General features: G+C 53.4%; 1 protein-coding gene across 1 annotated transcript; it reads left to right on the forward strand.

Annotated features, from left to right (window-relative positions):
- Nucleotides 1-1,198: 1,198 nt before the first annotated feature.
- On the forward strand, nucleotides 1,199-14,728 carry LOC116965296 (prostate androgen-regulated mucin-like protein 1 homolog). The gene is given in 5 exon segments (XM_042797012.1): nucleotides 1,199-1,297; nucleotides 12,327-13,029; nucleotides 13,761-13,780; nucleotides 13,782-13,840; nucleotides 14,435-14,728. Coding segments are annotated over 4 exon segments (858 nt in total). The 5' UTR covers nucleotides 1,199-1,297; nucleotides 12,327-12,335; the 3' UTR covers nucleotides 14,520-14,728.
- Nucleotides 14,729-23,701: the final 8,973 nt, after the last annotated feature.

Consider the following 23,701-nt stretch of genomic DNA (forward strand, 5'->3'; position numbering starts at 1 on the left):
GCCCCCCACCCCCACCCCCCCAAGGGCAGAGGGATGCCCTGGCATGGGGCACACAGCGTTTATTGCTTTAAAAGCAGAAGTTTTATTCAGGCAGGAACCGGTGCGGCCCAGAGGAAGAAGAGGAGCAAGAGGCAGTGCCACTGAGCACCCAGAGCACCCGCTGGGACCAGAGCACCCCCCCGCCCGGGGCGTGATGTGCTGCGCTCGGGGCTGGGTCCTGGTGTGGTGCTCAGCACCCAGTACCAACGCTGGGTGCCCAGTGCCTCATACCAGGGCAGGGCACCTATTCCAGTGCCCGTGCCCAGTATGGACTGCCCAGTGCCTGCTACCCTATGGCCAGTCTCCATCTGTAGTATGGGCTGCCCAGTGCCTGTACCCGGTACGGACTGCCCAGCGCCATCCCCTAGGGCCAGTGCCCGTGCCCAGTATGGACTGCCCAGTGACATACCGTACGGCCAGTCCCCACTGCCCCGCTGCTGACGTCCAGCACCTGGAACCCCACCGCCCCTCCCCGGTGCCCGGTGCCTGATGCCCGGTGCCCAGTGCCGGTGCTGGTGCCCGATGCCCGGTGCCTGATGCCCAGTGCCCGGTGCCCGATGCCCGGTGCCGGTGCCTGATGCCCGGTGCCCAGTGCCAGTGCCCGGTGCCCAATGCCCGGTGCTCGGTGCCTGGTGCCCAGTGCCCGGTGCCGGTGCCTGATGCCTGGTGCCCAGTGCCGGTGCTGGTGCCCGATGCCCGGTGCCAGTGCCTGATGCCCGGTGCCCGGTGCCCGGTGCCCGATGCCCGGTGCCGGTGCCTGATGCCCGGTGCCTGATGCCCGGTGCCGGTGCCCGGTGCCCAATGCCCGGTGCTGGTGCCCGGTGCCCAATGCCCGATGCCGGTGCCCGATGGCCAGTGACGGTGCCCGGTGACGGTGCCTGATGCCCAGTGCCCAGTGCTCGGTGCCTGATGCCCAGTGCCCGGTGCCGGTGCCCGGTGCCCGATGCCCGGTGCTCGGTGCCTGATGCCCAGTGCCCGGTGCCGGTGCCCGGTGCTCGGTGCCTGATGCCCGGTGCCCGATGCCCGGTGCTCGGTGCCCGATGCCGGGTGCCGGTGCCCGCCGCCCCTCCCCAGTGCCGGTGCCGGTGCCGGCAGGTGCCGCTGTGCGGCCGCTGGCGGGGGGCGGCGGCGGGGGCCGGGCCGGGGCGGGCGGCGGGGCCGGGCGGTTCGTCCCCTCCCGCCGCGGCTGCCAGCGCCGCCGGCACCATGGGCTGCTGCTGCCGCCTCCTCTTCCTCGCCTTCCTCTTCCTCCCGGCTGGTAAGCGCCCGCCGCCGCACCGGGCTTGGGAAGCGGGGGGGTGTGGGGGTGTAGCGGGGTACGGGAGGTACCGGGGACCCCCGGTGTGCGATGCGATGGGGGGAAAGGCAGCCCCGCCTTGCCGGGGGCAGCCCGGCTCCCTCCCGGCAGAGGCAGGATGCTCGGAGAAAGGCGCCGCAGAGCAAAAACCTCCCCCCCCCCCCGCCCCACGCTGCTCCCACTCACACCCCGACACCAGTGGGGCCGGGCGAGACCTCAGGGTTTCTTCCCCCTTCTTTTCCTCCATCCTTGCCCCGCAGAGGGGTCCCCGGCTGGGTGGGTGCCTGCCTGGCCTGAAGCTGGGGCGCAGGAGGACAACTTCAGGGGACCACCAGCATCCCTTCGTGGGCACCCCCCCCCCCCAGCCCAGGCTGGGGCTCACCCCCCAGCTCCGCATCCCCCTTCCCCGCACGGTCGCTGCTTTGAAGGAGCTTTTATCGCTGGCCCCGGCCTTGAGCAGAGGGTCTCCTGCACACCCGGTGCTTTTCCCAATTGGCTTAAGGCATCTCCCCCCATCTACCCCAGCAGTATCAACCTCCCCATTTCATAGAAACACCCAATTTGCCGTCTTTCCCCCGTTACAACAGTCAGAGGAGACAGTTCTGTCCCTGGCCGGTGCGACAGCGAGCACTGTCAGATGAGAGCAGGCACAGGTCATCCCGCCGTCCAGGCAGGGGAATTTTAATACACAACGCAAAGAGCTGCTTGCTCGGAAACACGAAAAAACACACTTGCATAACCAAGCGGCGGGGACGCGCACAAGGAGAAATACATCGGGCAAAGCTGTCATTATTAAATTGCTGTCGGCGTGCGGCAGAGCGGCGCGAGGGGACGAGGCTGGGCGAGGTTTTGGGTTCCCTAGGAAAGCCCACAGCCACCAGCCGTGTCCCCAAAACAGCAGCTGGCGAGGGGAACACAAAACTCATCCTGGACCACAACAGCTTCTGGGAGATCTTCCCCTGTTTAAGCGACCCCACTGGCACAAGAGGAGGGAGAGCTGCCTAAATCCTTCTCCTTGTAGAGGGAATTTGCCAGCAAGCTCTTGTTTCTGCACTTTCCAAGCGAGCGCGTTTGTGAAGGATGGGGATGAACCTACATTTTGCTCTGCAGGGATGCCACTCGCCTCCTTTGCGGGCTTCTGCTTGGCCCTGGTTTGGCCACGACTTTGACCAAGCGGCCAGCCGCTGCCGGGAGTCAGCCCTCGGCCGCTTTGGGGTTGGGAGGCGGGTTTTTCCCAGCACCCGGGCCAAACCCAAAGCTGTTCCCACGGCCATCCCTCTCTAAAGCACCAACACCAGCGAGGCTTGGCAGAAGAGCCAGGAAAGATTTCCCTGGAGTATGGTCCTGTGGCTGCTCCCAAACATCCCCAAAACCCCGAATCTTTCAGATGCTTGTCCCCATATAAATAATAATGAAAAATATATATATATTTATCACCCATGGGGAAAAAAAGAACCCATGATTTAAGTACACTTCAAGCTTATTATTCAGGACTTAGTGATAGAAAGGACGTCACTGGGCAGGAGTAAAATGAGACCAGGCTTTGCCTGGCCGCATAATGAAATAATAGCATCTCACACAAGGAAGTTTTTACTCTATTATTACTTCTTACCCTGGATGCAAACCTGCTTTCCTGACATGATGCCTGGCCCCATGTGAACACCCCGTTGCTGTGGCCCTGAGCCCGCTTTCCCCTTTCTCAGTTTGCTCTGCTCCCCAGCTGAGATATTTTAAAGTACCTGCAAGAGGCAGCTTTCAGCTTTAAAGGCTTTGGGTGCTTCTGCAAGGAACCTCCGGGGAGGAAAAGCTGCTTTTTGGGGGTCTTGGGGCCTGGCACCAGGGGATTTTTTGAGCTTCCACGGAGGAGGCAGTGCTTTGAGCACTTCTGGCCCTGCTCCCTGGTATCCTGAAGGTTGGGGGAGATGGGTAGTTCATTATCCCCTCTCCCAGGCCAAATGAGCAAGCGACAGCTTTGGCCTCTAATACCAGAGGATGCTCAATAATTCCTCTGCTGAACCCCATTGCTTCCCTTCCCGGGGAAGCCTGGGATGGGGCTGACGCCTTGTTGAAAGCTGCACCTAGAAGCAGTAATTAGCAGCTAGCCAAGAAAATGATTTAGCTGGTGTGTTGTCATTTGGGCAGAACTGCTGTTTGCAAGGCGCCTGGCTGGCTTGGCAGTCATATCCAGGAGATCCATCCACCCGGGAAAATGCATTGTGAGGGGCCGGACCCCAGCCGCACGGGCAGGCAGGTCCCAGCCCAAAGAGCTGACAAATGGTTTCTCCTCCGATGGCCTAACGTCCCAGGGAAATAAGCACAGCGTGACACGTATTTGCACGTTTCAAAAATAAAAAATACTTTAGATATTGCCTGCTATATTTAAACAAGCGAAAGTCGTTTTAGAAAGAGCTGGTGCTGTGAGCTACTGCTTTTAATGAGGGCAAGCTCAGACCAAGAGGAAAAGTTCCCACACTGCCCAGCAGCCTCATTAGGCCCAGCAATCAGCTAAAGCCACCGTGCAAGGTGACAGCCTGCCAGCACACCCCAAGGGGGGACACAGGGCCTTGCCATCCAGGCGTTCTCCAGGAACGAAGAGGTTTTCCACCCCTCGTCCTCATCAGACACCTCTGGCCACATGGGTTGACTGGTAGCCACAGGTTACTTTGTCAATCTCAGGAGCAAAACCTCTAAAGACTCCTTGTCACCTTCTTTTCTGCTATCATTTTATTGCAACTTCAGGATCAAGTCCTTCATGAGTTGAGGAATTAAGCAGGACTTAGCATTTGGGGGGGCGGGGAGGTGGGAAACACTGTGTTTTCTTTGCACAGAGGGTGTTGTGGCCACCCAACTCTGCAGCAGCTGGGAAGGGTGGGTTTGTTGTGCAACCAACAGCCCTTGATGCTGGGTTTGGACATTGGGGCAGACGGTTGCCTGAGGAGGACCTGGACACCCGCCCTAGGCTTCCCCTGGCAAGGAAGGAGCTAGCCATAGGGACCACGCAGCATGCAGGTAACCATCTATATTTTCAAAGTTGGCATTATCGGTTTTAGCTGGGAAGAGCAGAGACCGCGCGGGATGGTGAAGCTTGTCTGCCTGGTTTCTCAAGAGCAATCTTTCTGCAACAGCTTTCCTCAGGGTCTCAAAAACAGGCAAGGGAGAGCCAGGACCCCGTGTTAGCTCCTTCCCCCCATGCGATAGCCTGGAGGTGAGCAGCGGCTGCTCCCAAGCCAGGCTGTAACCCATCAGCCACTGAAGACCTCTCTTAGAGCCTCTCCTTGCCAGCTTGCCCCAACCCCTCAACTCCATGTGCTTGGCCACATGAATTTTGCCCTTGCCTTTTGCAAAAGACAGGCCACGCGTCTACAGGAGGTGCCGGTACAACCCCGACACCCTGGGGGGTGGATACTGGTGGGTTTGCTCAGCAGCAAACCCGGGGGGTTGCTGTGAGCTCAAGGTGGGCTTCCAAGGGACATCCCCAGGGTGCCCCGGCCGGCTGCATGTCTGGGACACCCTCTCCCCCAGGGATGGGGCCTCTGCATGGTGAGGGACACGTGGAGACAGCGCACTGATTTCCATTGCGTAGCTGTTTCTCTTAGCTACAGAAAGCTTCAGGCTTCGGAGCAATTAGACCTAAACCACTTAACAACCGTGCAGCAGAAGAAAACTAATCACGCAGAAAGCCAGCTCAGCTCGCCAGTAAATCAGAGCAACTGCAGATTTATTTGATCTGATGGCCTTGGCTTCTTTACGCAGTTACTGGATAGCTTTGCCTTTTACTTGTTGATGTTTCTGGCCCTTGGTTTTCTCACTTGGTTTCTTCCTCCTCTCGCGGCTGGTTTTATACCATCACCAACACAACCTGGCATCGAAAAGAACGCAGGGGCCGAGCAGGCAGCAAGGAAGCAGCACATCACCCAGGGGTGCTCCCGCTGCTCCTAGCATTATAAGCACACACACACGTGCAGTGCTGAAGCTTTACTACAGACCTGGAGAGCCACCAGGTTGGCCCTGGCTTACTCACTGAAGCTCAACAGCAGCTAGAGATGTCCTCAAGGGTTACTACTCAAGTGTAGCAACCCAGCTGGGTGATTTTTCTGGAATGGCATGGAAAGCTTGTAGGGTTTGAGACAGCGCTTAGACCCTGCAGAGCTGCTCCCAGACCACCCCATCATCCTTACTTCTTGGGGATAACAAGGCAGGGCTCTACAACAGTGCCCTAGAAGAGCAGAAACACGAGTTCAAAGTCCAAGACAACCGCCACATTCTCTCTCTTTCTTCTCCCATATTATTACAGAGCTTAGTCAGACCCTTGTTTACTGCAGATGGGGCCCTCCAACTAAAGAGGAGAGAAATGAACATCACCAAAGCCCAAATTACATGGTGACAGAGAAGGTGAGGCAGCCCAGTGCTGAACAGCTTGAAAAACAAGTCGAACCCAAAACAAAAACCAGTTTTATTTAGTTTTAGCCATCACAGGGAGACCTTTTGCCATCCACAGCTAGATGCTACCAGTTTCATAGCTAAAAAGGAATAGCACAATAAAAGTTACACCTGAGCATGAACAAGGGGGAAGGGAACTGCAGAAAAACAACACAAGGTATGGAAATCCTCAACCACAGAAACCAAAGCCAAGCCAACAAGGTCATGAACAGGAAGTGCGCAGCCTATATTTAAGCATAAATTGTTTTACTGCTCTGCATCGCTTAACCCAGTAATAAACCAACACATGCTGCAGGCCCAGAGGAGTCAGAGTTGTTCTATCAGCATTACTTTGTGAGAGCCAGCGTAATATAGTACCTGCAGAAGGTCAAAGAATGTTGTGCATGACCAAACCCATCACCCAGAGTGAGCCGCGCCAACTTACCTTGGCTTTTAGTGTCCAGTTGCTCCTCTGAGAAAGCTGAAAGAAAAACTCATGCCTGCGCACGTGCTTTCTCTCACTAATGCTGTTATATACAATTAATTGTCCGCTACATTTTTCCTATTCTCTTAGCAATACTACGCAGAAAGGACACAGCTCCAGCCACCAGCCCTTTTGTCAGAGCCCCCAGCTGTGCCAACAGCCCCTAATCACCCCCGTGACCCTCCCCCAGGACTCCCCTGCCCACGCACCCTCTGCCCACTGGGCCAGGACCCCCATTTAAGCTCAGGTTTGGGTACCAGTTTCTTGCCTCGGTTGTGTGGTAGGTGCATGTTTCTATAGTGTTGGGTGGCTCTTGGACCTCTGTTGTGTGTAAGTTTGCCTCTAATTGGCTCTTTTTTGTTTTGGGTTGAGGTTGTGATGCTGCTTTTGGTTGTTTCCCGTGTTGATCCCAAACTCGATGTATCCTCTTGTCCTGAGGAGAGGATAGGGCTGTATCAGCATTCTTCTTTTCCCACTCTGGATAGGTATATAGTGGGCTGACGATGGACGTTTGCTTTATAGCATGGCGTTGGTCGTGTGCTTTTGTTAGTGCCTGTCCCAGAAGTAGCTGCTGAGCTGACCTGGGAAGTGGTCCGCAACCTTACTACACGAGCACAGTATGCTGTGGGTGCTCTGCAGACCTCCTCGTTGCAGTGACTTATTTTTCTTCTGTCATTACACTTCTTGTTCAGAGAGGGTGGTTAGATTCTTTGTGTACGTACAGTCAGGGTAAGCTGCTGGGAGAAAGAAGAGATAATGGTACAGAAACTTTTTTTATCCCTGGAGCCTTGGCTGCCAGAGGAGCATCACCTACTGCAGCTGGGGTGTATGTGCCTTACTTAATTCAGGCTGAGAGCAGGCGTGTGGTGTGTCAGTTAGGTCATGTGAACCTTGGGGTAATTACATCAGATGTGATGAGTCACGAAGAGAAGCTCGTTAAAAGCTCCATCTCTGCCTTATCAGTGGATGTTTGTTTGCTGTGGCATGGCTGTTCCATCTGATGTCATTCACTTGGTCTGGAGATGTTCTCTTGTTGTTTTTGTTGGGGTTTTTTGTTGTTTTGTTTTTGTTTTTTTTTTCATGCTGTGTTTCAGCTGGCGGAGCAATTCAAAAGCTTGCTGCGATTGCTTCTGGAGTGCCTGAAAAAGGCATTGCTGGGGAGGCTGCCAGCCCAGGTCAGGCTGCTGTTTCCCAAGCAGAGAAGAGGAGGAGTTTCAGCTTCTGCAAGGGTGAAACCTCCACCTTTGTGTGGCCAGAACAACATGGAAAGAGAAGGAGATAATCCATCAAGTGGACGGTTCATTCCTTGGGTTGGCAGCTGATTAGGGTCAATATTCCCTACGGGCAAGATATTTGAATTCTAGGAGTTTGGGGTGGGTTTTTTGCTGTTTCCCATGCTTCTAGGGAAGACAACCTGGCAAAAGGATCTTTCAAAGCTCATGTGGGGCTGCAAATTGGGACACTGCTGTTTTCTTAGGCAGTTACCTTGTTCTGGCAGTCCCCTGCCTGCCTCTGCTCTGAGCTGGATTCCAGTGGGGTGGTCAACTGCTGTCAGTGAATTAGATGGGCAAATTCCTCAGGGCTGAGCTACATTTGGCATCTTTTGATAGCTAACATCCTTCAGTCCCTCTGACAACCCCTGTTTGACCTTTTTTTTTTTTTTTTTTTTTTAAGCCTTTGAACTCTTGTAGTCCTAAAAGAAGTTTTCTAGTGGTTTGGGGGGGTTTTTGTCCCTTATTGCAGTGCATTGCTCTCGTTCCTGCTCACAGCTGCAGCTCCTACAGGCTAGGTGTTGGAGAAAGAAAAAGCCAAGGTGGGAAACCTCCCACCTTGGCTTTTCTTTTCCTTTTCGGGTAGGTCGGTAGAGAACTGGGCTTGCAGACAGGCCGGGCGCTCTTCGGGCCCCCCAGCTCCCCGGGAGCGGGCAGCACCCACCTGCAGGGCAGGCTGTCCATGGATGTCCTCAGCCACGTCCTTTTTGTCCCTTCAGCCTAACCTGGTTCAGAAGCAGCCTGCATCACCTCTGGGAGCCCAGCCGGGCTTTGCCTGCGGTGCGGAGGGGCACAGCTTGTGCTGCGGGTGCGAGCCGGACCCCGGGGCAGTTGCGGGGTCCCCAGCGGAGGTGATGGCTTGGGGAAACAAGAGGATAGCAGAGGGCAGGGTTTGCTAGCAGAGATTAATGCAGCACTATTGATCTGGAAACCAAAGCTTGTCTGGCAGTGACCATGCAGGAGCAGGGGGAGAGGGGGGAAAACCAGGGCTGAGCCGAGCAGCATGCTGCCTTCGGCTGAGCTTGCTCTCCTGGGAAATGTCCCTGCGACTTGTGACCCGCTTGGATGGGAGCGCTCAGCCAGCAGCCAAGGATTGTTCCTGCGTCCGCTTTTGGCTCACCCTCTGAATTTATACCCTTTAGATATTATCGGAAACTTCCTGACTCATCCCGGCTAGCTGTATTGCCAGCTTTTAGAAGTCCCTATTTGTTTGCCTTCAAAGTTCCAGCAGATCATGAGAACTCTGCTGACCCAAAGCACAGGCGAGCGACATGGGATGCTGGGGTGGCTTTGCAGAGAGGTGGTAAGCTGCCTGTGTCTGAGAGAGACTGGAAGCATCTACATTTAGAGAGGTAACACGCCTTCAAGGGGCCACCAGCACTAGGGAGAGTCCAGCTGTGCCCGATGTAACAGCAACATGTCATGCTAGAGGCCGTCTGTTACCTGTTGGAGACGTTCCATGTCTGAAATGCCCAGGTGTGATGGAGAAAGGATTATTTTATGGAAATAAATGCAGATGTTGAACCCTGATCTGCAGAATGCCAAGGGTCAAGGCATGCTCGGTCCAGGTTTGTCGGCGCTGCCAGCGCTTTCCTCTACCACAGGGCAGCAGATTTCTGCTCTGGCTCAGCCATCTCTGGTGCAGACAACTTAAAACAGCCGGTGAGTGCTCTGCTTGGAGCACGCCGGAGCTGCAAGCTACTCTTGGCAGTGCAGTGCCAGGTCAGCTGGGCACCTTCAGGCAGCGCTGCAGAAGTCGAGGGCTTTGCTGTTGCAATAGCACTTGCAGTGATGATGCCTTGCACCGCTGCTGGTGGGGGAGGCTGGCTTGGTGTTGGTGTAGCGCGCACGCGTGTGTGGAAATAATCCCCTTATCTGAGGTCAGAGGTGCAGATGCGGGTACGCTGGGCCAGCGTACTTGGGTTCTTCACTCATGCCTGTTATCAACTTGTATTGCTGATATGCCTTTCCACCCATGCAGCTCCAAATCAGACCCTCTGCTCTCTGGCAGAGACCAAGCCTTCTCTTGCACAATGCCCAGGACGGCTGCATGGTGTTAAGTCCTTGAGAAAGACCCTGTTTCTCAATGCTTCTCGTGAATCCAGCGGTGAAAACTAGTGGGCTGTGCTTTCCTGGGATGGCTGACAGCACCTTCAGGTCTTGCAATGTGAGAGGCTGTGGACTAACAGTACCTGCTAGAAATGGCACTTACACCTTTTTTTCTTTTAAAAAAGGAGATGCTGTTTTGACAGCCTCCCTTCTCGGTACTCTGCCACCAAGTGAGTGTGTTGGGAAGACCACATGGGGATGCTCCAACCTGGCCAAAAAAGGGCAAAAGGGTGGGTTTGGTGGAGAAGCAGAAAGGGCACAAATCAACTGCTTGAACCTCAGTATCAACATGAAGAGGCAGATTCTTGCAGCTTGTTTCTGGCTGCTGAAAGTGATGTCCCAAATGGTGTTGGTCCCTGGCAGACGTTGCTGCAGGCGCTTTGCAGGTCCCACCACACTGGTGTGGGACCTGCCTGTGCTGTAGGAGACTTGGCACTTGCTGACTGTGGCACGTTGGTGTGGAGAGCTATGCAAGAGGATGGTGCGGCTCAGGGAATATTTGGTTTTATGGTGTTGCAGAGCTTGACATGAGCAAGGGAGCCACCAGCCTCTGCAGGAGGAGGGGGTGGGATGAGTGGGGACCCATCAGGTCTGTTGGAGGGAGCCAGATTTGTGGGCAGGCTTTGTCCTGGTGAGATGCTGTGGGTGAAGCCGAGCTGTGAAAACCAGTGCATTCGTCTGAACTAATGGCTTTTAAGCTCAAAATTATCGCAGTAATGCAGCTCAAGCTCGCACGTCAGTAACTCCCAGGTGCGAAGCAGGAAGACTGAGACGTAGAGGTCTTGGCATGAGGAGGTAAGAGTGCCCTGTTGACAGCAGAAGCCTTGCAGGTGCCTGGTATGTTTTGGGAAGCTGGGAAGGAGGAGGTGGGATGTCTTCTCTGCAGCTGTGGTTGGGCTGGGTGTGGAAACCAGGGGCGCTGGATCAGAGTGCAGCTTGTCATCCATCTCCCCTCCCTTATCCTAAGGGCTGTCAGCCTGTGCCTCAGCAGATGGAGATCCTGAGGAGGGTGAAAGCTCAGAGGCATCTCCAAGTGCCTGTCCCTAGAAAAAGAGCAACCACGGCTTCAGTCCCACCTCCCAGACTCTCCTGCTTGGGAGATGGAGTCCATCATAGGGGCATCTACAGTGCCAGGAACACAAAAAAAGAAAACAACTTTGGGTCAAATATGCCAGGGACTTGTGTTCATAAATGCCCTGGGCTCTAGTAGAAGCCATGCCCCAGAGCTGGCTTTAAATCCCTGGCCAAGCATATGTTTGCAGTTTCTAGGCAGCGCAAGCCTTCATGAAATGTGTGCTATGTACCCAGTGCTTGCTGCAGTGAGCTGGAGGTCCTGAGCTGAGATGTCCCTTCTGCTGTCCTCCTCTGCTGCAGGTGTGTCGGTGGAGTGAAGCCATATCAGACACCTGCAGCCTTCTGTTTGTGCTGATGGCTGAAAACACCTGAAACCATGGTTTAGTGAGTCCCTGCTCACGAGTGCTGCATTCCACCTTTCCTACACATAGGTGCTGTCTGTGCCCTGGGTACCTTGCAGCTCTCCTGGGTGCTCAGCAGAAACCCCGTGTTGCACAGCCCCTGCTCCCAAATTTGGGTCCTTCCTGTGACACTGTTTCTTGGTGCAGCTTTATGTGAAAGAAGAGTCACACGGTGGGCAAGCAGCAGCTCTGTTCCATCTAAAACACATCTCTGGTGTGGGCTGGGTCCTTCCTTGGGTGTCACCTGCATGGGTGGCATTTCAGATTGACTTTGGGGGGGGGACGGACGACACACAGCTGATTTGGCTGTGGTGGTTGACACCCTCTCCTTGAGGGGTGGCTTGGTGATAGGGAGGTGAGCCTTATGTGCCCAACAGTGATGCCCAGCCATGTATGATCTGCAAGCTCCTGCTCACAGAGAGCTACCATAATAGTTATCTGTGCTCTCGTGGCTGTTGTTCCTCATTTAGATAAGCATCAAACCCCTGCCTCTAGAGCTGAGGTGGGAGCTTGGCTTCAGAGTTGCCACAAAATCAGCACCTTGAGTTTTGTGTCCCCCACCCCCATAATAATTAGTTCATTGCAGCTTGTTTGCACTGGAGCAAGTTCTTGCTCTTCCCAGTGCAGGGCTTGGGATGCTCTGGGGGTATAAATTAACGTATGGGAATAAAAATCCCTCCTGATGTCTCTTAGTGTTGGCATGCTCTTCCCTCAGCCCAACTGTGCTGAGGGACTTAGCTGCTAGTGCTGGCCCAGGGCTGAGTTCAGCCCTGGAGAGTAGAAAAGTGTGTGTGTGTGGGGGATGCCCCAGCAGTCTGATGGTGGGGATAGAGGAAAAAATGACTCATCTTCAGGCTAAGAAATGGAGATGAATGAATGCACAAGGAAATGTGGGGAGAGGAGAAAGAGGCATGTTGTGTCATCGTTCCCAGCTGTGTGGTGGTTGCTGCTGAGGAGGAGCTTGCTCCCCTGCTGCTTTGCTGGCTGCTGGGAGGAGATGCTGGGAAGATGCAAGGGATCCCAACTTTGGGGAAAAACGGTGCTGAACTATGCCAGGGCAACTGGTCTGGTTTAAACCTCACCGCTAGCTATGCAGGACTATTTCCCATCTCTTTATTTTAGATGGCTCTCAACATTTACCAAACCAATAAACTTACTTTCAGCTTCATTCCCAAACCCCAGGTTGCTGCAAGGATTTCCCCGTTATTAATACTTGTTTGTCTCACTCCCAGGACTGGGCGATGACTCCAGGAGCAGTGTCCCTCACCCCTGCCAGCCCTCCCTTCCCCTCGGAGGGGATCCCAGCAGGGCCAGGCTCCAGGGATGCCGCTGTCCCCACGCCAGCTCCTGGCCAGCCCTCGCTGCCTGTGTCCACAGGACCTGCTGGAGACAGGGCGTCCCCCAGGCTGATGAAGGGGGATGGCCACAACGCCACCCCCACGGCGGCACTGTCCCCTGCTCCTGCCTCCGTCACTGTGAGCTCCATCGCCGTGGCCACCATCACCAGAGCAGGCAGCCCATCCGTAGCCACCAACCCCAGCTCGGTGCCACCAACCTTGGAGACAGCCCCAGGTCTTTGGACAGCAAATACTGCCAGCTTCACAAGAGGCAGGATGGATTTGGGGGCAGCTCCCAGCCCCACGGGCACACCTGCATCCTCCTCCTCCGTCCCTACCAGTGACCTGTACTCATCCCCTGGGATGCTCTCGTCCCCAACGCCTGTCCTCATGAGCCCTGGCACCACCCAGCCACCAGCGCTGACCAAGGACATCCCTTCCTTGGGGACGCTGGCCATGGCATCAAGCCTGGCCATGGAGCCAACATCCCCTCCAGCGACTGTGACAAGCCCCACCGAAGCCGAGGCCACAGCCACCAGCAAAACCACCCTCTCCACTGGAGTCACCATGGAAGAGGTCCCACGTGCCTTGAGTGCAGGTGAGCACCACCGCTCTCCCTATGCACTTAGAGGTATAATGTCAACCTCAAGGTGCTTAGATAAGAGGGGCAGACTCCTCCACACAGGAAGGGAAGAGGCGGTCAACCTTCAGGGAGTACCATTCTGCAAAAGCTGAGCTTTCCTGGAAGAGCTTATGTCATCTGCTCCACTGGTGGAGACAAGGAGTTGTAGATACCAAACCTCAGTTGCCTGGAGATGTGAATAAAATCCTTAGTTGCAAATTTGACCAGAAACACTTCAGGGTGAGAGGAAACAAGTGGCTGGATGGCGGGTGTAGCCTGAGTTAAGATGTAGGTTTTTCTTCTCCCTCCTGGAGACCTCATTAAGCTGACACTAGCTTTCACCTGTCCTCTTCTGCAAGCTCAGATTAAAAGTGCTTCACAAGGCCAGAGAAGTGAGGGATCTGGAGCATTTTCTAGCCTTGGCTCAGCACCAAAAGCTGCCTGGTACTGGGAGGAGCATCAGGGAGCGGGTCCATAGTTCTCAAGCAAAGCCCAGCTGTGTTTTATCCTGAATCCACCTGCCCTGCCCTCATGGGAAGGGGGTCATTGCAAAAATACAGGGGTGCCCAGCACCTTCCATAGGAGCTTTGGGAGGCAGTGAGGGAATATTTCCCCCCCCGCCTCATTAGAGACAGCTAGCATGGGCGTATTGGGTGTGGGCTGGGTGTCAGGGGGCTGGAATGACACTTCTGATGCTCCCTCTGCAGGGAGCATCGTGGCCATAACCTGTGACCGTCATCGTGGTGGTGGTGCTGGTTTTCGGGGCAGCAGCGTACCTCAAGATCAGGTAAGGCTGTTTTCGGGGTGCCTGCCCAGTGGGGTGCTCAAGCTGTGGTCCCTCTGAGATCTGAAGCTCCTCTCTCCATCACAGCGGTGATGCTCTGGGGAGATGCTGTCCCCAAGCCTGGTGGGGTGATGGGTGGGCTCTAGTCACAGCACGGCTGCATATTCTGCCACATCTATCCTGAAAAACAGAGTTGTTCTTCCCTGTTTTACAACAGCCTTGCTTAAATGCCGGAGACGCTGTTCAGCATAGTCATAACCAGTAATTATCCCTAGGGTAAGCTGCTGCCACGGGTCTTGCTGTGACTTAGACAATAAACAGCAGCACAGCCCAGCACTGAGCATCTGTAATGAGTCTTTGCTGACAACCGAGATGAGCAAAGGTCTTGTTTTAATTCCCTGGCATGTCCCAATCTGGTTCAATGGAAGCGAAAGCCTGCCTGGGCTTATGTACTGGTGCTTCCTGCTAAAATATCTCAAAGCTAGACCTAGTGAGGACTTGTATGCTTTTTTTTTTTTTTTTTTGCCCCATGGTAAAATAACTAATAAAGTACCAAAGCGACTGGTAACACCCAGGTGGTTTGCTTTTCCCTGGCAGGCACTCCTCCTACGGCAGACTTTTGGATGACCACGAGTACGGCTCCTGGGGCAACTACAACAACCCTCTCTATGATGACTCCTAGCAGGGACAAGGAAAAAAAAAAAAAAGAAAAAAAAAAAAATCCTTAATTTATAAGCGCTTCTGCAGCAGAGCATCCGCTGTCGAGGAGACGCCCGGGCACCGAGCCAGTGCTGCAGGCAGAATTATGGCGGGTCCAGCAAACGACAGGCAACTGGAGGGTGGGCACGTGGCGCCCACAATAAACATGAATTCTGGCCTTTGCGTAGGAAACTCTGGGTTCTGGGGGCATGTTGGCTACTTGGTTTGTAGACAAGGGAGCCCAGATTCTCCAGTGGGAAGGGATGGGGGGAGGTAAAGGGAGCGGATAGAGGTTCAGCCAGAGCCATGGCATCCTTTGAAATGCTGCGGCCCCACAGCTTGGCGGCGGGGACTCAGGGGCTTCTGAGCCAGAGCCAGCAGTGCGCGGGAGGCTCCTGTGCTCTCACGTGCCCCTTCCTCTGAAACCACCTTTCTGCAGCTCCCTGCTGTGAAATCTTTCACCTTGCCAGGGAGCATGAGCAGTTTCAGGGCTGCTCCATCACAGCTCCCTTTCTTTTCCTGCAGGTGCTTTTATTCAGAAGCTTGTAACTTCTTTTTTTTTTTTTTTTCCCTCCCCCCCCCCCCCCTCCCCCCATTTAATTGTGTTTTCTTCCATCCAAACACAGCCTGGGAGCCCACAGGAAGGTGCACTGACCACCCACACTCCTGGGCTGAGAGGTGCCCCATTTCACACGCGTGGCTGCTTGCTCCACGGCTTTACTTTTAATCCTTGAAAAACTTGGCTGCTAAAATACTGTGAGGTGTTTTTTAATCCCAAATTTATGGGTTCACCTACTAGTTCATGAAGTTGGGAGGGGGTGTGGGAGGACGGCTGATGGCAGCGCTGGTTTGGGGAGGGGATGCTCACCCAGTCCACTTCCCCTTGCTTGGCCACTTCTGCCTCTGGCTAAATCTCCTGGCAGTGAGACATAAGACCTCAGCCTGCAAGGCCTTGATAAATAAAGCAGCACTAAATGACACTGCTAAAGTTTGGGCATCCCAGCAGGCCCCAGAGTTAGTCACCATCACCCTCGAGGTTGTAGATCAGCCCCTTGGCAAGATGGCAGCATGGCCGAGTTCCTGGAGGGGTTTTGGGGAAGGCAGCAGCACCTCTGTGCAGGTAGAGATGTGCCAGTTTGCAGTGGTTTATGCCCATGCTTTTAAATACCAAATGCTTTCTTGCATGGGGAGGGCAGGAGGTTCATCAGCATATCTTCTAAACACCTCTTTGCCAGAGCTAAAGCCCTGAATTAGCAGGGCATTTTCTGGTGGAGGGAGGGCAGCCAAGAAGCAGCCGTTGTCCCATACGGGACGCAAACAGATGAGGCAGGAGGGGCTCGAGCTGCCATCTCACCCGAAACACAAGCGTTGGTTTGCTTCGGGTTAATGGGCGGCGGCGGCGCAGGCTGGGAAACAGGCTCTGCTGTTCGCCCCAGCCGCTCAGCAGAGCGTCCCCGGGAACATCAAAGCTCCGCGTGTTTGCATGATTGCTTCCCGCAACAGATGCATCATCTCTTGGTTTTCATCAAGCAGGAGTAATAAATGCAGCCGGCACCATAACAGCCACCTGAAAAGGTCAGGAGAAATGAGAGCATCTCTTCCAGCTCCACTTCCCAGAAAGAAATGCAGTCATTACGCATTTTCCTTTTTCCTTCCCAACCTTTTCTAGCCTCTCCAGTGGCCCATCCTCTCACCTCGCTTTTTATATCAGCATTGGTCAGGTGGCTGAAGCCCAGCTCAACACCTAGACTTCACTGTGGGATTTGCCAGAGCTGAGCCTACCTGCTAAGATGTGGATACTGAGCTATCCCTCACCCTCTTTTTAGCTCAAATGGGGTAGAAATGGAGAATAAAGCAATAAATGGTCACTGCACCTTCAAACTACAGCCAGCCCAGGAAACTCTTGGGGCTGGGGGCATAGATGGGGCGAGATTGATAGTAGGACTGCTCTGAATCCCACTCACCCTCTTCCCGGGAACAGCACCCTTCCAGGCACTAGCTCTTCCCACCAGGCTCCAGAGAAATGGGATGTGTTTAGGGAGGCAGGGGAAGAGAATGGAATGAGATGCCAAGGCAGGAAACACCATTGGCAGTGCAGGATCTGAGGATGCTCAGGATGAGCAAAACTCCCTTTCACCTTTTCGGGACCCAAGCAGCAGCATATGAGGCCACCTTGGCTAAGAAAAGACACAAACTAAGTTAAAAAAAAAAAAAAAACAAACACCAAAACAAAACAAAAAACCAACCACCCCACCCTTCCTCTCTTGAAATAAATTGGATGGTGTGATGCTGCACTCACTCTCCCTAAACCACACAGAAAAGGCTCTCCCTTGCCCCTGCCAGCAAGAAGTTTGCCACTGGGGACTCCGTCTGTTTTGCTTGGCTTTAAGACCCCTTCTGAGCTACAGCTCAACACTGTCCAGCAACAGCAAAGAGCAGGCAATAAAAAAAACACCCACCACCCCAAAAAATTAGAAAAAAAAAAAAAAAAATCACTCACTCTGCTCAAATGCTGCTGCTAAAATAACTGAGTGAGTAAAGGGAGTGGAAAAGCCATCACCTTCACTTAACTATAAGCCCCAGGGAAACAAATTCCTTTTTCACAAAGGAGAACAGAAATCAGGTATCATCTTCTGTAGGACACTCTGAGTTTGGAGGGGGGAAAGGCTTGGCCAAGAAATTAAACCAGATCTCATCAGCGTGGGCTAATTTCATACGCAAATTCACACCTTATCTCTGCATCAGCAGGGAAAACTGGAGACGCAGTCGCGTCCCTAGAACCACTGAGCTGAGGGTCCACAAGTCTGGCACGTGAGGTCTGCTTCCCTGCTCAACACTACACTTGGATGCTTAAAATGAATTAATCTCTCCTGCCTATGCACAAGGAAAAGGCTATATGTATTTTGGGGAATTTTGGCGTGAAAAGAGATGCCTCGCTTCCCGCAAGAGCCTGAGACCAGAAGCCATCCCCAGTGCCTTTTCTTTGATCCCTAGTGTGGTATAAGCAGCAAGGCAAAGCCTCTGCCCCACAGCACTCGCCTGACACGTAAGGTGAAAGAAGAAAGGATGGACATCCCACCTCCTGACATGGCTCAAGCCTCCCAGCCCATCACCCGAGCCTCCGGCCTGCAGAAGGGAAGGCACACCCCCCCCCCAAAGTGGAGACCCTCATCGGGGTGCCCTCTGCAGGGATGTTAAATACATTGTCTTGCATAGAATACAGAGCTGGGTGTTATTTCAGCTCACCCCGTGTAGAGCCCAGAGCTCTCCCTAAGCCTCTGCAAGGCACGCCAGTCGCTCCACTGAACTCAGCCAGCCTTGTCACAGCCTGCCTGCCCAAAACACGCAGGAGAAGTCAGCTGCCTGCTGGGTTTGGGGGCTTCAGGGATACCAGGAGATCGGGTCTGTTGGGGGCAGGATGCTGTGAAGGCAGCTCTGATACAGGGCAGAGGGAGCCGGTGCTGAGAGCACACCACAGAGCTTTCCTGGGTGACCGCACCACAGCTACACCAGACTTGATATTTCATTTATTCATAATGTATCCACCCTGCGATGCGGATGATGTGTTTAGGTCTACAGCACTGTGTGCCAGCATGGGCCAAGGCACAAGACAGCCTAAAAAAATAACAGATGCACTTGCCAAGTGGAAAAAGCACTTTAGTATGCGGGACGATGCCCTCAAAGGGAGGATGCCAGTGTTCAAGGTGATGGCTGCAAATACCCCTCTCACCTTCCCACCTCAGACCCTCCGGCTTACCCAGGGATTTCTGTCCTCCCACACTACTAAGGCAGGGAAGAAGGAGAAAAAAAAAAAACCAAACTAGTGAAGACACAACATAAAAATAAAAACTTCATTTTTTTCCTTCTCTTTTTTTTTAAAAAAAAGAGTTGAGAAAAGCCTCTCTGCCACAAGCCTGCTTTATTTACAAAAATCGCAAACCCCCATTTTTTCCAAAGGCTCCCCACCTCCCTCCCCTTTGGCCCAATTTAATCTCAGAGATATTTTATTTATATAGAAAAAATAGCTCACATAGCTCTGCGCAGAACATCCCATTCCCCAGCCTTTCAGGCAGGGGCAGCGCTTGGCAGCAGCGCTGCCGATGACGTGATCCCTCTCCAGGTCTCCCGCCTTGCTCTCTCACTGGAGAGCCAGCAAGCTGCTTTCATCACCATTTCCAGACCCCCTCTGGCCTCTCTGATTTTATTTATTTATTTTATTTTTCTCATTTATGAATATGTTAATCTCCCATCAACGTGTTTCCAAGGGTCATCTTCTCAGACTCTTGGTGGACTTAATGAAGTAAGCATTAATGACTTATTAGCGGAGATAGCTCTTAGTTGCAGCTTCCAGGAGCAACAATGCTTGTTAGATGAACACCTGCCAGGGGAGAGCAGGGCTCATTAAGCACCCAGCAGCTCAGACCAGAACTGAAGGCATCACCTTGTCTTTGCACCACATGTTCCTACAGCTCCAGCCTCCAACAACAGTCACTCCCACCAAAAACCCACCGGAAAGTTTGCAACATGAGAACCAAACCCTATGGAATTTGTTTCCGTAGCCCATTTTAGCACATGTTGCTGGATTGATGTCATCTTCGGGTGCCACTCCTGTTCAAGGGTCATTTCTCAAGCAACAAGCAGCTCAGGGAAACCCTCTCCTTCAGCTCTCATGGCTCACAACTACCTCCAATAAAACCCCTTGGCCTTCAGCCCATCCAGCCTGTCTTCCTGAATGCTATAGAAAGATTTGTGCATTTTTATTTGTAGCCCTTTATTTTATTTATCAGCCAAGGGCAGCCTCAGGCACCCAACACAAGCTAAGACCCATGTGGGGAGGTCTTCTGTTCACCATTGCCCCAACACACCCAGGGCAGGGCGAAGGTCTGAGCTTTGGCAAGGAAACAGCAGCTCTGCCTGGGTCAAGGGGCACAACCGAGAACCAGAAGCCTCTCTGGTGGGACTTCGCCCTTGGGGTGAAGCAAGCTTCCAGGGGGCATGCTGGAGCCCACCCACCATCCTGCCACTTCCACCTCTCCCAAAAGCCACTGCCACTTGCCAGCAACTACCAACACCCAAGAGCTCCAGGTGTTTAAGTGTTGAAGGCCTAGCCATTTCTCAAGAGTCTTCAGAAAATTCATTATTTTGAAATTATTTCACAAGTTTAGAAAAGGGTTTTTTTCCCCCAGAGCACCCAGACATTGTCTGCTCACCCTATCCCATCTGCTCAGCTGGACAGCACCTATATTACAGGGACCTGGCCTTGCAACTCCTGAGGGACTCCTGTCCTCAAAAGCTGTAGGAGATGAGTGAGAGGAGGAAAGAGGGAGGGGGACAGTACCCCAAGGTCCCCCTGAGGCCGTGCTCCAGCCTCCACCACCTCCTTGCAAAAAATACAAGAATCGGTTCAGGTGTCAGAGAGTAACTATTTCACGACAACGTAAAGTGACAAGTTACAAGTCCCCTGTGCAAACTCTCCCCCAACTCCAACTGGGAGCATCAAAGGGAAAAAGCAAAGAAATCACCCCGTTTCCAGTGCAGAGGTCCCAGCACACCCCTGGGCTAAGCCTGCCCAGCTTGGAGCTGGAGAGACAGATGCTCTGCTAGCCCTGTGAGTTATAAATAGCACGGCATGATGAGCCTTTCCCTAATTGTGTCCTTTCCAGATGGAAAGGAATAACAGATGGTTTCTCTGCATTCAGGCAGGGGCAAAACATCAGCCTCGGCCCCAGGGAAGTCAGGGCTCTTTTGCTGCAAGACAGGAGTTTTTAAGCATGCACAAGCAAAGAGGAGCTTGCACAGCTTCAGGGAAGGGTCTTCTCCACCTAAAAGGTGGGGGCCAGTGGCGGAGCAGCCCCTGCCTTTCCCCAAGCCCTCCCAAGGATGCAGATTGAAAACGCACGCTGCTGCTGCTTCAGTACAGCTTAGGGTTGAGCTTCACAGCCACTGCCACCAGCTGAGCATCCACCAGTTCTGAGGTACCACCCCAACACCCTTCCAGCTCCAGCCCTTGCACCCACACACCCATCCCCAGGCACGCAGCCAGCTTGACAGGAGCCCACGGGAGGGGAAGGCTGTACAGGAGGTTTAATATGCTACTATGCTACTACTTCCCCCCTACCCCCAGATGACGTTATTGGGCCTGAGGCCATCAGACCACACTTACCTGCTTTCTGCCAACAAGCCAAAGACCCCCCCAGAGTCCTTAAACCCATCCTTCCAGCCCCAAATTGGGGATCTCCTTTCCCCACTGCTCCTGAGCCATTGCCCTGCACCCTCCCACAGGGAGAGGGGATAGCTGAGCCCCCCAGTCCTGCATAGCTTCGTTCGTTGTCTTAACAAGTCCCTCACCAAGTTTTGCATACTTGGGCAGGCTCTGACTTCATTAATAGCTCCGCTGACCTTGTACCTGCAGCCCTTGCGCCAGCTTCGACACTACACTTTTCCCCACAAGGCAGCCATCATCTCATCTGCCCCCGGTTTTGCCCTACACTGGCAAGCGAGGCTCAATTTCGGGTGGCAGGCAGCAGGGGAGCTCGCTGACGTGCCTTGCAGCGTTAAGGACAGCTCCGAGACAGCTCCCTTGGCCGGTGGGCAAGCCCTGGCCAAGCCACCACGCTGCCTTCATCCCAGGACCACCGCATCCCTCTGATCCAAGCATCCTTCCTGCTCCCAGCAGCGCTCGGCTGCTCGGGCACGTCCAAGCTCAGGCAGCACACGGTGGGATGGAGATGGGTGGCACCGTGCCTGCCTCAGGGATGCAGCCCAACATCAATACTATGTCTCTTCCCTTGATGCCACCCCACAGCAAGGACAGGACAGCAAAGCTCAGCGCAGCACCTGCCGTCCCATACAGCAGCTCCTTGCCTGTCTTTACCCACTACATTTATCTTTATCACCTCAGAAAGCCATTTGTTTTCCTGCTGCGCAATGCAATTTAACTCCCTTTACCAGGGAAATAAAGGCTTGGTGCCAAGCTAAGTGCACGATACAGTGGTTCCGCTGGTGGCATCAGGTTCCCCAGATGCCCCCCTCACTTTGCAGAGGCAAAGACCAAAAGCAGGAGAGCAAAAGATCAAGATCAGCTGGATCCCACCCCCGAGATAATTTTACTTCTCAACCCAATGCAAAAGTCCAGCCAGGGAGGGAGCTGCTCTTCCAGAGCTCAGCTCAACTAAGGGTTTTCTTTCAGCCTCCTCTTATGGTTGGAGCCCAAATAGGAATATTGCCAGCTGGGATAAAATTAGCTTACAATTTAGCATCAAATCTGCTTGGTTGTGGACTTGACCAGCACAGTTTTACAATTAGCAACACAGTCAAAGGCTACTTTGCTACCGAGTTTTCCAAAGTTGGCTTCCCAGCTGCACCACGATATTATTTATCAGCTAAAGGAACTGACAGTACTTTCACATGGAAAAAAAAAACCAAACCAAACCAAAACAGAAACAAAACCAAACCCAAAACCCCCACACTACAGCAAGAAACAATTTGCTGGTAATGAGCAGAGTGCTCTGGAAATGATAGCTGCAAGATGCACAGAAATTCAGCCTCGATCTTGACAAGCCACAAGCCTGTGTTGTCCCCGTGTCCCCCCCCAGCAGCAATACCCACCGTCCGTACATCCTTCAGCCCTAACTGATCCACTCCTCCATTAGTTGCCTTGCATTTGCCAGACCACGACCTCTGCAGCAGCCCAGGAACAGCGTATCTCTTTAAATATCTATTTCATTGAGTTAATGAACAAGTTGCTGCATCTGTTTTTCTCCCTAGCAGCTGCGCACAGGGAGAATTTGCCTGCTCTGGTCTTTGTTTTTTTTTAATTAAGTCTGGATTGCTGCTTCTAGCTGCCCCCCAGCAGCATCTGCTGGCTGCAGAGGTTCATGTCTTGCATGGTCCACCACTACCGTCATGCTTCCATGGCCACAGTGCTCCTCTTGGGGGGAAAAGGCTCGCCAGAAGAGATAGGTCTGCTGGACCCAGTGGGATAACAGCATCCTTGCCCAAAGGCTCACCAGCATGGGTGTTGGGTGGTGACGCAGCCCCCAGTTAGGGTGGGCAAGCCCCAGCCCTTCCCAAGGAGACAGTGTAGATCTCCGAGTCTCCGTTTCTCCACCCGCCAGCGCAAATTCTTAGAGGCACCTAACACACAAGTTATTGCCTGTGTCCTCCACCTCCAGCAGTGCGTTAGATGTGCTCAACATCTCATCACCTTCTGAAGGCAACAGCTACCAATGAAGTTTGAGCCCCATCCACACAGGGACCACAGATAGTACCGGTGACAACCCTGTATCATGGCAGGACTTGCTTGCGAGGAACCCAAAAGAGTGTTTTACCACCTGCTTACAGAGCAACAGAAGGTGGGGACACCTCTGCCATCAAGCCGGAGCATGCATCACCTTGTTAGAGACACTGCCACACTCATCCACAGAGACAGCCTGCCCCAGTTTCGGAGCCCACGAGGACTAGACATAGCTCCCCAACCTTCTTCTGAGCATCCAGTCACTAGGGGCTTTTTTTAATAGAAAAAGGAGTTTACTGTTTGTTCCTTTCCCTAGCTATGCTGTATGCCCTCAGCACATTTCCATGTAATCTCTGCTGCTTCTGACACCACCCAAATCCCAGCCCCTGCTACCAGCACTGCCAACGGAAAAGGTGCCTAACCCAGCATTTGTCATCAGTGGGCTTCTCTGGTGTCAACCAAGAGCGTGGTTGAGGGTTTTTATTTTTTTTTTTTCTCCTCCTCTTTGGGAGGAGAAGGACTAGAACTGCTTTAATGATACAGAAAAAACCCCAACATTCCGCAGATTCATTTCCAAAGCATCATTTGACATCACATTTTTATCACGTTTACAGTTCATTTAACCCTGCCTATCCTTTTAAAGACAGAGGGAAGTTACTTCTCGGGGAGTAACACTCAAGCAAGAAGACCACTTTGAAAACATCTAAGTGGCATCACCTGAAGTCTTTTTAATGCTGCTTCTGATCAGGCAAAACCCCTGTACCAAGCTGCTAACAGTCACCATGGGGCTGCAGAGGAGCCTCCAAGCAAGACCCAGTGCAGCAGCAGTGGTAGTGACGGTGGGATAAGCTCTGCTGGCATCAGGCACCCAAATTCCCTTGCACACCCAGAGCTGCTGATTCCTCCCAATTAAAAAAAAAAAAATAAAA

The sequence above is a fragment of the Tyto alba genome, unplaced genomic scaffold, assembly GCF_018691265.1.
Source record: "Tyto alba isolate M040663 unplaced genomic scaffold, T.alba_DEE_v4.0 Super-Scaffold_23, whole genome shotgun sequence".
Lineage (NCBI taxonomy): Eukaryota > Metazoa > Chordata > Aves > Strigiformes > Tytonidae > Tyto > Tyto alba.